General features: G+C 45.0%; 1 protein-coding gene across 5 annotated transcripts in view; it reads left to right on the top strand.

Moving 5' to 3' along the window:
- The window catches only part of Sash1 (SAM and SH3 domain containing 1), a 314,087-nt gene that overhangs the window by 246,365 nt on the left and 54,914 nt on the right, over positions 1–12,808 (top strand). For all 5 annotated transcript variants that reach the window (XM_031380357.1, XM_031380358.1, XM_031380356.1 and 2 more), the window contains 4 exons: positions 802–842; positions 3,801–3,887; positions 6,393–6,505; positions 9,999–10,100. In XM_031380357.1, the coding sequence (XP_031236217.1) occupies positions 802–842; positions 3,801–3,887; positions 6,393–6,505; positions 9,999–10,100 (343 nt within the window). The remainder of the gene's footprint in view (positions 1–801; positions 843–3,800; positions 3,888–6,392; positions 6,506–9,998; positions 10,101–12,808) is intronic.

The raw sequence follows: 12,808 nt of genomic DNA, 5'->3' as shown, positions 1-12,808 counted from the left end.
CCGCTTCCATTTTAATATTCTTTGCTTTTCCTGCTATCACGCTCTAGGTTGGTGTTGTCTGAGGGTTTCCCAGAGAGGCACCTCACTCACTGGCTTTAGGCTCTTGCTATTCCACATTACCTGGGGTTACCGGGGTCAGCTGTCTCACGCTGACAGCCTGGCTCAAGGTGGGATGTCCAACAGACACAGGCTGATTAACTTGGACCCATTTTTAAAAATCTACCCTGACGTAAAAGCGTGAAGCCCTCACTGGCAGATTTCTGGCTTGATTCTGAGCCTTGCAAGATCTGGCAAAGCCAACTGTCATCTTTGCCAGCTGGAAGTCACCAACTACAGGAGCTCTCTACCGACGGCTCCTCCACCTGGGTATTGAGTCTCACTTTGACGGCATCTCCCGCCTTCCCTGCGTACACTTTTTTTTTCCAGCTGCCAAGCAGCTACTGTGCTGTGGTGTTGATATGCTCGGTGTGGTGTGTTTATTCTTTCTCATGTTCCCTATAGATGTCCCAGTGGCAAGACCTTAACCAGCACTGAGCTCACAGACAATCTGTAGTGACACTCATAGTCTACTGTTTAAATACAAGTCCTGCTTTAGACTGGATCTTTTATCAATAAGTATTGACAATTGGTACCCATTTTCTGGGACCTTGGCAGATAGCTGGGAAGAGTCCTTGTAAAGTTTCCCTGGCCGTCATCAAGCACTGTTAGGCCAAGGGCCAACAGATGAGAAAGGTTTCAGTGAAAAATCCCAGAAAACCGAGGCTCTCTAGTAATATATATGCATTTTGTTTTCTTTTCTAGGTACCCTCTCCATAAATCAAACTCAGAGGACGGCTGTGTAGGTCAGTACCACTGCCCTTGATTTTAAGTATTTAATTGAATTATTTTATTTTCATAGCTTATAGAAGATAGATAGACCTGTAGAGTTGTAGACCTTGTTGAAGTAGTAATATCATCATCATCATCATCATCATCAGTCATCATCAGTCACCATCTGTTAACTCAGAAACAAGCACTGTAAAAAGATGTACGTGCGTGTGTTTCTATGTGTATGTATGTGCATGTGTGTGTGTAGTTGAGGTCCACACTAGATGTGGACCTTTACTTTTTGGGAGATCTCTCACATTTGGAGCTCCACCAGTTTGAAGTAGTCCAGCTGGCCAGCAGACTCTGGGCGAACCTGCCTGTCTTTCTCCCTGGCATTAGGGTTGTAGACACATGCCACCATGCTGTGATTTTTTTTTTTTTTATTGTGGATGCTTTTTTACCAAGCACTCTATTGGCTAAGTCATCTCTCTGGCCTTGGTATCTGACATACAATTTCCTTCTATTTTTGCCATTGTGAATTGTTCTTTTGAATGTACAAGTAGCATCTTGGTCTACATACTTTATGAATATTTCTACCTGATCAATATTGTTAACAGAGAGAGGCTTCCTTCTGCATCAGATCGCACTCGCCTGCCTTTTTGCTAGATCTTCATAGTTTTCTCTGTCACAAACACATGACACTGTCAGAGAATTTCTTAAGTTTGTTTCTCTGATGATGCCCTCTGACATTTGGAATGTGTAGGCATTATAAACTGCATATAAGGTCTACTCTTGCTATAGCAAAGGCTAGAGGGTGGATGGATAGTGAGGACTGAGCCCTGGCCACCAGGACTGGAATTATAAATGCTCACCCAGCAGTGAACATGGTATTAATCGCAGCACACGGGAGCCCGAGGCGGGAAGGTACTGAGTTCTGGGCCAGCCTGAGATATACAGGGCCCTGTTGCTATTGAAAAGGAGGAGGAGTAGAAACATGAGACTTGAGTGAGATACACTATTAAATAGCTAAGGGCTTAGGTACTGTAAGTGCTGGCAAGATGTTAGCTATTTTTCATTATCTCCATTTTACAGAAGCAGACTATGAGCTGGGTGTGATAGCACACGCCTCTAATCCCAGTGCTCAGGAGGCACATACATATATGAGAGAGAAGGAAAGGAATACAGCTTATAGCTAGAGAAGTGCACTGCAGCCTCCTCCCTAAGGAAAGGCCAAATGACCGACACTGAATCTGCTTTTACTCTTACTTTACTCAGCAGATCAGGCTGACATCTGCTTTCAGGGTTCCCTTGCCGGCAGCAGACCCCATGAAGCTAGCCTCGAGGACCGGAGAACCTAGGAAACCTAAGGGAGAAGGGCTTGGGATTTCTTTCCCAGGCCTCCAGGGCTGTCGGCATATAAATGAGGACATCCTGTTTTGACAAATGCCACCCTTGCTAGCTTGGGAGCACCAGAGATGGGGTTCCCACATGGCTACTCCATGCATCATTGCTTGGCACCACCAGTCTAGACTGTGGGAGCTGCCACTTTGTTGGGCCTTATTTCCAGTGGTCACAGGGCAACCAGACAGACAACCAAATGGAGACAGAGCTGCTGCTCTGGGCGTGCCACATCATCACAGTGGCAGCCATGGCTGCCACTGACTCTTCTTTTTAAAGAATAGAGAACGTCCCTTCCCATTCACTGACTGTCTTCCCTTATGTTTGCCTTTTAAAAGTGTGTGTGTGTGTGTGTGAGAGAGAGAGAGAGAGAGAGACAGAGAGAGAGAGAGAGAGAGAGAGAGAGACAGAGAGACAGAGAGACAGAGACAGAGAGAGAGAGACAGAGACAGACAGAGACAGAGACAGAGAGACAGAGAAACACAGACAGAAACCTTGGCTGTCATTACTCAGGAGCCTGGTTGTTTGAGTCTCTCATTGGCCTAAAGCACACCAGGTCACTAGACTGGCTGGCCCAGGAGCCAGAAGGACCCGTTTGTTTCTGTCTATCTGGTGATGGGGTTTTAAGTATGTCCCACTATGCCCAGCTTCAAGCTTATGGATTCCGGGAGGTTGAACTTTGCTTCTCATGCTTGTAAAAACAATTTCGTCACTGGCTAAGCTATCATCCAGCCTTTCTGTTTGCTTTTAAAAATGTATGTTGTATTGTCAATTCCTAGAACCCTAATAGATTTTAAAAAAAATGTCTTATCGATGGCAAATTTATTTTCATTGCTGAATCACCTGATCCTAGTCTGAGATGGGAGGGACGTCAAAGAGGCAGTGAGCTAGGAGAAATCCAAGCATGACCGGCCTCTGTTTTTCTTGTCTTTGTGACTTTGTTAATCTGTATGTTGATCACCAAGAAGGTGATCACAGAGGTGGGGACCATGCCTTACTTGGGCTATAGATCCGTGTCACTAAACAGAACCCAGGCTGGCTAACCTGTGCTGACCAGCACATACTAGGCCATAATAGCCGATGTATTTTCTTCATTAAGTTTGGAATAAGAGAAAGAGAAAGCAATGGTGGGCAGGCAGCAGGAACAAAACAAAACAATGTGGACTTCTGCAAGCCTTCTATTTGTGGCAGAGTGGGAATAATTGTGGCTGCCACCAAAGGGCAGGAGTGAGCCACAATACAAGGCAGAAGGCAGGCTGGTTAAACAAACTTCAAAGTGAGCGCAGGAACGCACGCCTTTCCCGCCCTTCCGATGTTTCTGTATTGCTTTTCTTAACCCTACCAAGCCTTTCTTTTCTTCTTCCTTTTTTTTGTTGCTACTAGCAAATTTGCATTTCTTTTAACCAACTTTTATTTTATACTATTTCTCCCGCCTTTCACAAACCGAAAAACCATCTTTTTGTGAAATCAGTGTATTTGTTCAAGCTTTGACATTGTAAGAAAGAGACTACTTTTGGTATTAGTGAATTTACTGCTTGTGCCCTCTCCCTCTCCCTCTCCCTCTCCCTCTCCTTTTCTTTGTTTCTTTCTTAAAGGCAAAGGAGATTGGAAGAAGAAAAATAAATACTTCTGGCAGAATTTCCGAAAGAACCAGAAAGGAATAATGAGACAGACTTCGAAAGGTATGGTGATGTGGCCTTGCACCGTGGGTCCTTGTGGCTTCCTGAGACTCAGAAGCCCCATCCCTGATTTCAATGGACCCCCCCACCCCACCCTCTGCAATGTAGGATTAACTCATCACTTGTAGTGCAAAATACTCAACTTTTCCGACATTCCTTTCATGACTTCAAGATTTTGACCCCATGAGTTCCCTGAACTCGATGAGAACATAACTAGACAGAGCTAGTGGTCTTCTGACACCAGGGACTAAGTCTGCAAATGTCCCCCTCACACCAGCCACCCTGATTTTTCTCTTCAACTTGCCAAGCACTGACCCCAAGAGGTCAAGGGAATCTTTGCGCTTGTTAGTTTTGGACCCTCCAGTGCATACCCCCACTTGGAGCCTGTGTATTCTTCTCAACTTTTGCTCTGTGACAGGGACAGTTATGGGGTTGTTGCCCCTGGAAACCCTCTCTGGGTCTGACATCATGAGAATTTAGCTGGCTGCTCTGTTGAAGGGAGCTCTGCCCTTTCTCCAGGCCTCGCCTTTGTTTTTGTTTAGATAGCAAATAAATATGTCGTCCCCTGGAGCCCGGGTTCTGTGATTTACATTTCTCCCAGTATTCACAAAGGAAACCAGGACACACTGACTTCCACATTCCTGTCTGACTGAAAGGGGTTATCAATGAATGAACATGTTTTGCTGTCCACCCCTGACACTCCTTTCCTTTTACACAATGACATGACCTCTCCTGGCCTGAAGTCTCCCCAGTCGCTTCCACCCAGACACCAGAGACTTGGCCGTGGACTTTTCGATTCCCTCTCTGCACACCTGAGTTTTCAGACAGCTCTCAAGTGACTGTTTTTAGTTTTCCCACTTTGAGAGAGTTATTCTTCAACAATTTCCCAGCTTTCTGTTTTGGAAGAGACCCAGAATTCTCTGTGCTTTCAAATAGACTTTGCATTCTGACAAAGCATTACTTAGAAAGCTGGCTGTGGAGAAAGAAGGCAGTAAAGAGAGGGGGCAGGGCCTAGGGAGAGGGCTCGGCGGTTAAGAGCACTTGCTGCTCTTCCAAAGGGCCAGAGTTTCATTCCTAGTACTTAGAGCAGGCAGCTGAAGTTATATGTAACTCCAGAGCCAGGGGAATCTGATGTAACTCCAGAGCCAGAGGAGTCTGATGTCCCTTTCTGCCCTTTGTGAGCATTCACATTTTGTACCATTCACTTATACAGAACCATGCATACAGACATTAAGAAGTCAGGTAGGTAGGTAGGTAGATTAGATAGAAAGATAGATAGATAGATAGATAGATAGATAGATAGATAGATAGATAGATAGATAGATAGAGTGAGTGAGTTAGCAGTTCACATGGGTTTGTGAAACACCAGACCAGTTCCATGTCACTTAACCCAGGTAGTAAAATGGATCAAACGAGTAGGCCTCTCTCCACATGCAGCAGGTCCTTTCACTTTCCCACAAGCAGATGACTATCAGAAGGGACTGGAGGGGTTCCTCAGAACTGACTGGTTACAAGGTGGAAGTGAGACTCAGAGCCACAGGGAACACAAATTGCAAGCCAGGTCCCCCCACTGTGGTTTCCCTTGAGTCTTCAAGTAGCCTTTAGTCCTGTCTATGTCTAAGTAGGGTATGCAGAGCCCTCGCTGAGGTCCCGATGATACCAGATGCCACAGAAGTGTGTTAGAGGAAGATGGGGCTGAGGAGAGGGAATGGGGCCTACAATATGGCATCCGCCTGGTATGTGTGCTAGCCTACTGTCACTACATTCTTTCCCACAAGATAACCAAAGATACAGCTGACCGGTGGAGCTCAAGAGGAGTGGCGTTGTTTGCCGTGTGAGGAAAGGCTTTTTAGAAGGACCCAGTGGGAACGTCTTTTCCCCTGTAGTCCTGGTGGCCTTCAGCTCTAAATTAGATGGTGGCTGCCTGGCACAACGGCAGGCCCATGTGACTGCAGATGTAGCTAGCTGTAGTCCTTGCCCTCCACGAGGCTGGCATGCTTAGCATTTGGCTTTATTTATGTGTTTATTCTGTGAGAACAGTGCCCACATAGCTCAGTAGAGGAAGACGGTTGAATCAGGCTCAGCAGGCTTGGTTCTGCGGCTTGACTTCCTCCTCATTCATATTTCACTTGGTAAACTACTAACCCAAAGAAGCCTGGTAAAGCCTTTCTGGTCAACTTGAGTGTTTAAATACGATTCCTGGTCCACCTGCAATAAGAAGTTCCCTGGCTACATTGTACCATGTCTGGAAGGCCTGTCTCACCAGTTCTGGTCATTTGGGAGGATTGCTGCTGTGGTAACTCACACACGTTCTTAGCAAGCACTTCCCAAAGAGATGGGCTTCGGCTCGCAGACAAGCAGCTTGGCTCTCCATCGCTATTATCCAGCCACAGCATGCAAGGTCGACAGGGTACCCGAGGAACGTCCCTCCCTCGCCCAAGATGAGGAGCTTCCAGGCTGGAGGGTTGCTTCATCCCTCATTGGTGTTTATCTGTCTTTAATCCCCAGGAGAAGATGTGGGCTATGTGGCCAGTGAGATTACGATGAGTGACGAGGAGCGGATTCAGCTAATGATGATGGTCAAGGAGAAAATGATCACCATTGAAGAAGCGCTCGCCAGGGTAAGAGTGCAGGCATTCAGTTTTACTTGTGAGCATCAGCTAAAAATGGGTGGGGCACCAGAGGGTCTGGGAATCTAATAGCTAATGTGCGCATGCGCACAAGCACGCTCTGAGTATCAAGGTTCCTCGTGTATCCCCAGCATTGGGGGAAAGTCTAGCAGACTTCCTAGTAGGAAATGCAGATAAGAGGAGCCCACCTATATGTATTTTCCTTGTGGTGAGGAGGAGCTTTTCTTGCCTCCTGGGGAGTTGGGCGGCCCCACCATTCAAATAGCAAAACCCATCATCAGAATGCAGATAGATGTACAAGGCCATGTCGCGGCACCTGTGTTTGGCATGAGAGTTTCGTGGGAAGACATTCGCTTGCTTCCTTGGAGCAAGGAAACAAGGAGTACTTTCAAACTTGGAGAAGAAACGGAGGGGAAAAATGAGCTCCTAATTTTATCAGCTAGACAGAAGTTAGAAGAGCGCCTAAGGCGGCCAAGCCTTATGTGAGGTTTCAGAACTGCCTGCTGCCTGGCTGCCATTGGCTTGGTGACCTTTGCCCCGTCTCTGGTACAGCCACAGATTTCACAGAACTCCTCTCCGTTCAGGATTCTGTCATTTTTAAATGTCAAGAGATAGCTTAAGATGGCTTGTAGATGATTTCTATATTAGCTGAATGGTTCTGTCCGAGAAAATGGCGTGTCAAACATTTTCTAGGAGTTTTGTGGTAGACACATGCTTTGGGCTTTAAGGAAGTCACTTTTGTTTGTAAAAAAAAGATTAAACATTTATGAGGATCTAGGTATTTGGTGGTTTCTGAATAGTACAATTATTAGCAAGTACTAATTTTAAGTACTCAAATAACTGTTGGCAATTAAGTTCGAGTCTTCATGGACTAGAAAGTTCCATGACATACAGGGAATGTATGAATCATTCATTTATCTGGGTGATTTGTGCAATTATGTGGGTGGAATATTAGGTTAAAACAGGGACTGGACTCACACATAAAGCATTGGAGAGAGCTAAGCCATGCTTATTTTATTGTGGGGATACTCAGCCACAACACAATGGGCCTGTGTCATAGAAAACATATATTGTTAGTTTTAAGGAAAAAAAAAAAGAAAGAAAAGTTAAATGCTTTTGAAAAGTGAGCAAGTTTCACCTAGCAAAGCTGGGTAGAGGCTCTTTCAGAGCACCATGTTTGAGATGGTCCAGGGGTGTTTGCATAACAGCACAGGGAAGCTGCACTCAATAGCTTTCAACTTTCTGGATAGTGTCTGGATGGGAGAGAGAGAGAGGGAGAGAGAGGGGTGGTGGGGGAGGGAGGGAGGGAGGGAGAGAGGGAGAGACAGAGACAGAGAGAGACAGAGACAGACAAAGAGGGAGGGAGTGAGCACATACCCATGGCATTGTAGTCTTACTTTCTTGAAAATAAAACTCTTAAAACTGAAGCTGTACCCGGGCGGTGGTGGCACACACCTTTAATCCCAGCACTTGGGAGGCAGAGGCAGGCGGATTTCTGAGTTTTAGGACAGCCTGGTCTACAGAGTGAGTTCCAGGACAGCCAGGGCTACACAGAGAAAAACCAAAAACCAAAAACAAAAAACAAAACAAAAAAAACAAAACCCCAAAAAGCTGCTACCCTTGCCATGACCTAATTACTAAATTACATATTTATTCATCTGACAACACACGCCTGCTCCTAAGCTTTGTCTGTGTAAGTCAAAAATAAAGTCCTTCAGAGATTAAAAAGCTTGTCAGCTTACAGTTGCCCAGTTAGGAATTTGTTTCTTAGTGTTTCACTTGAAGAGAAAGCTTATTTAGTGACTCCTGGTAGCTGGGGCTAAGATTGGCTGTAGGGATAGAGTAGAGACCCAGACAAAACTGACATTTTTAGAAGGATCCCTTTCCACCTGACATTTCTTCCCAAGCATGCAGGGAGGGGATAGCATTTCAGAAAGCACACATCCAGATGGAGGGATCAGCCCAGAAAGACACTATAAAGATGAGGACAGTGGAGATGTCCCTGGTGATACCTGTATGATTAAAATGATTAGTGTCACTAACAGCAGGAACTTCGGGCCATATGCTTTTAATGTGAGCTGCATGCTTGCTTGAAGCCACAAGGGTGGTAGTCACGGGGCTGTATTTGTACATAGATGTGTGTTGAGAGCTCTGCTGTGTCAGCTTGATTGTAGGAGCGAGCTTCTGACAAGGGTTCAGTGGATCTCCTGTTGTCCCAGAGGAGAAGATGAGACTGCGGGGTGGGGGTGGGGGGGAGGCTCAGTGACCTATCCCAGGCTACCAGTGGTAGTTAGTGTCTACATCCAGGTCTTTTATTCCATAAGCAGTGCTGTCTTCCTCCTCCCTCCTCCCCCTCCCACAGGCACAGGTAAAAGAGACATTCGGGTTTTCAATAATGCGAGGGAGGACATTTGCGTTTTGGCTAGTGACAGCTCCGGCCGAGGAGCATTGTAATCCCTTGATGTCAGGCTGTTTCTCTCTCTTTAACTTGCTTGCTTCGTGGAACACGGTTTGATCAATGTCTTCATTTGGATCTGAAGATTAAATTACAAGGAGGTGTGACTGCAGTGACAGCTTAGGTGTCTGGAGAGCTGAGGGCCACTCCACTGTGCCCTGCACAGACCTCCCTAGACCTGCTCGCACTCGGCGTTCGGAAAGAGCCACTGCTCAATTTTGTCATATTTGCTCTCTGTTCTGTGATATTTCCTTTCCTTTCTGTGTTCGTTTTGCTTTTTCCTAATGCTTAAACACTGAGTTTCTAAACCTACATTTTCAGCAGCTCTGAAAGGTGTTCTGTTTGTTTGTTTGTTTCTTGTCTTTGTTATTCTGTCCTTGGTGTTCAAAGTCCCTAGTGAGCTCTTTCACGTCTGTTAGGTGATATTGATAGACAGAAGGGCCATAGCCTTGAATGAAGCAGGCCAGGTCTCCTGGTGCCTCTGCTGCTCTATGCTGTGATGACAGCCACCCTTTCCATGCCTACCTTGTGTGATGCTGGGGAATTGAACCTGGGGATGCTTGCAGATGAGGCCAGCGCTCTGCTATTTGAGCAACATCCCTAGCCTTGCCCTGACATTTCTAAAAGTTTGTTTCTCAGGCATTCTCCCTTTGATATTTGGGTGTCGTTGGCCTCTTCCACTGTGCTCTGAGAGGAAGGACGTACTTTTGGATGTATACGTGTGGACCTATGCTATAGAAAGTTCCTGGTTTCAGACTTACGGACAAAACAAGTTTTGGTGTTAGAGGAAGAAAACCAAGGTTCCTTTTGGAACAGCTCACTGAGAGTCTGTTGTGTCTGTTGCTCTGATTTGAAACCCAAAGGCAGGGTTCCACACTCTGTTCTGTGGCTCTGGAAGGCTTAGCTTTGTCTAGCTAGCCCTGGGTCTCCGTCACCAGCGTGGGGAAGTTCTATGTGATCTCTGCTGTGGGGTCCACAGCAGTACATGAGCATTATTGCACTTCAGTCTTTCATATGTTCTTGTTGCAGCTGAAGGAGTACGAGGCCCAGCACCGTCAGTCATCTGCCTTGGACCCCGCAGACTGGCCCGATGGCTCCTACCCGACCCTGGATGGCTCATCCACCTGCAATGTGAGTCCATGTCCCCAAGTGGCTTGACCATTTGTGCTGATGAAGGTCAGCCTGAGCTGGCTCAACCTTTGTGTTTCTTTCTAAGGTCTCTTTCCATAGACCTCTCCTCCTGGTACTGTCTCAGCCAAGTCAGAATCCTGTCGTTCAGACTCACTTTCTTGGATTTTGTTTGTAAATGATGGCTAACTATGCATAGCAAACAGCACTTCCACATTAACCATCTTTTAGTGTTCAATTCAGCTTCCGCAAGTGTGCTCACATTGGGGACCATGGTCCACTTCCAGAGGCTTCATGTCTTCCTACACAGAAATTTCTTCCATAAGCATCCATTGCTTCTACCCCCAGGCTCTGGCAACCACTCCTGTACTTTGTGTCTCTTAAGAGTGGAATTGCTCCATAGTAGTGTTTGTCTGTCCTGTGTCTGTTGGATCTCAGGACCACAGCATCTAATGCAGATTCTTATTTAGTTTACCGACACATCTGTTGATAGGCACAATTTATAGAGTGGAGCCACCCTTTAAATATTGTGAACAATGCTGATAAAATACCTCTGGCTACACTGTCTGCTTTGTATGGAGTTAAATGGAGTTCTATGGAGTTAAATATATGACTAAAGACTCAGAATAACTAGTAATCTGCATTTAACTTTCTGACAACTTCCACATGTTTTCTACAGTAAATGTAAAGTACACTGTCTGCAGTGTCCAGGAGCTCCAAATTCTTTCTCACCAATACTTTTTTTTTCCTAATTTCTTGATAATAGCTGTGAAATGTAAAATTTTTGGTTTGCATTTCCCTAATAATTGATTATCAGAGTTGAACATCTTTTCGGGGGACTGTCGGCCATTTGTTTGTCTTTGGGGAAAGGTTTATTCAAGTCCTTGGCACTTGTGACCAGTGACCCATGACCTGTGACCCATGTCTTTTTGGTTTTTGCTTGTTTTTGTTTGTTTGTTTGTTTGTTTGTTTAATGCATTAACAACAAAAACACCTCTGTTATTTTCTCCCATCCTGTGGGTGGATTTTTTACTATGTTGATGGTATTTTTGATACTGATGTTTTAATTTCAAAATTCTGTTCTCATCCTTTTTCCTATTGCTCATGCTTTGGGTGTTCTATCCATGCCATCACTGCCAAAACAATGTGGAGGTGGTGACGATGATATCACCTCGTTTTCTGCTGGTGGTTTTGTAGATTTTTTAGAACTTACGGGTTTTTTTTTTTTTAATACACATTAAGTTAAAAACTCATCTGTTTGTGGAAATCCAGTTTTCCAGAATCTCTTTGCTGGTATTTTCCCATTAAGTGGCGTTGGCATCCTTTTTCGAAAATTAAGTGACTATCCTTGTGTGGGCTGCCTCTCTTTCAATCGGTTCTTTTACTGGCATCTGACTGACCACTGTAGCTTTGCAGTAAGGTTTGAACTTGTAAAATGGGGCTCTTCCAATTTTGTTTACCCCTTTAAATTATTTGTATTTTAAAACTATGTGTTTGTGTCTGTGGGCATATGTGTGCATATGCACATGTGCATGTAGTGCTCATAGAGGCCAGATGAAGGTGCTACATCACCCGGAACTGGAGTTATAGGCAGCTGTGAGCCCCCAGACTCCCTGTTGGGAATGGCATCTGGTTTCTTGGCAAGAGCCAAAAGCTCTCTTAAGCCCCAAGTCATCTCTCAGGCCCCTTTGTTTATTTCTAAAAACTTGATTTGACTATTTGAAATCCCTTGAGATTCCATATGAATTTTAGGGTAGATTTTTTCTATTTCTACAAAAGTTGTTGCCATTAAGATTCTCACTGAGCCGGGCAGTGGCGGCGCACTCCTTTAATCCCAGCACTTGGGAGGCAGAGACAGGCGGATTTCTGAGTTCGAGGCCAGCCTGGTCTACAGAGTGAGTTTCAGGACAGCCAGGGCTATACAGAGAAACCCTGTCTCGAAACAACAACGACAACAAAACCAACAACAAAAAAAAAATGATTCTCATTGAAATGGCACCTGACCTGAGAATACACCTATAGAGCAAAATAGAAAGTTTTCTAATCCATGAACATGGGACATCTTTCCACTCATTGATGTCTTTTTAGTGTCTGCCAGGAATATTTTGCAGGTTTCATTGTAGAAGCATTTTTCATTATGTCTACTCCTGAGCTTTCATTATTTTTAGTGTTTTTGTAAATAGAATCATTCTTTTAATTCCCTCAGCTGACTGTGCAGCTTTATCTCAGTGTGTTGGGCTTGTCACCTACCGCCTTGCTGGTTTGGTTTCCCTGATGGTGTGCACAAGTTTATGGCCCCGTGTGACTTGTCCGTTTTCTCTGCATAAGATCGTTTTACCCACAGATAGAGACAGTCTGACCTCTTTTCCCACCAGAATGCCTTTATATCATGGATACTGTTTGAAGATGACCAAAATGGTACCTTTTCAATCAGGACTTTCATGATGGCTGCAGGAATTGGAACCTAGACTTTTCCTGCACACTGCCATCTTCAAATACAATATGGAGCAAGAATGGAGGGAGTTTCCATGTCTCATACTGTGGAGAGTTTTGTGGGCTAGGTCTTCTCCTTCCTGATTGTTGGAAGCCATTCTCTATCCATGACTTTACGTTCCTGTCTATGCCTACAGAGCCAGTCTGTCTGACATAAACTTTTTCTCTTTTTCAGTCATGTTTTATAAAAAAAAAAAACTCTGATGCTTCCTTATTTT

This window comes from Mastomys coucha, unplaced genomic scaffold, assembly GCF_008632895.1.
Source record: "Mastomys coucha isolate ucsf_1 unplaced genomic scaffold, UCSF_Mcou_1 pScaffold2, whole genome shotgun sequence".
NCBI lineage: Eukaryota > Metazoa > Chordata > Mammalia > Rodentia > Muridae > Mastomys > Mastomys coucha.
The sequence above is the reverse complement of the archived record's forward strand: the minus strand, read 5'-3'. Positions and strand labels throughout refer to the sequence as shown.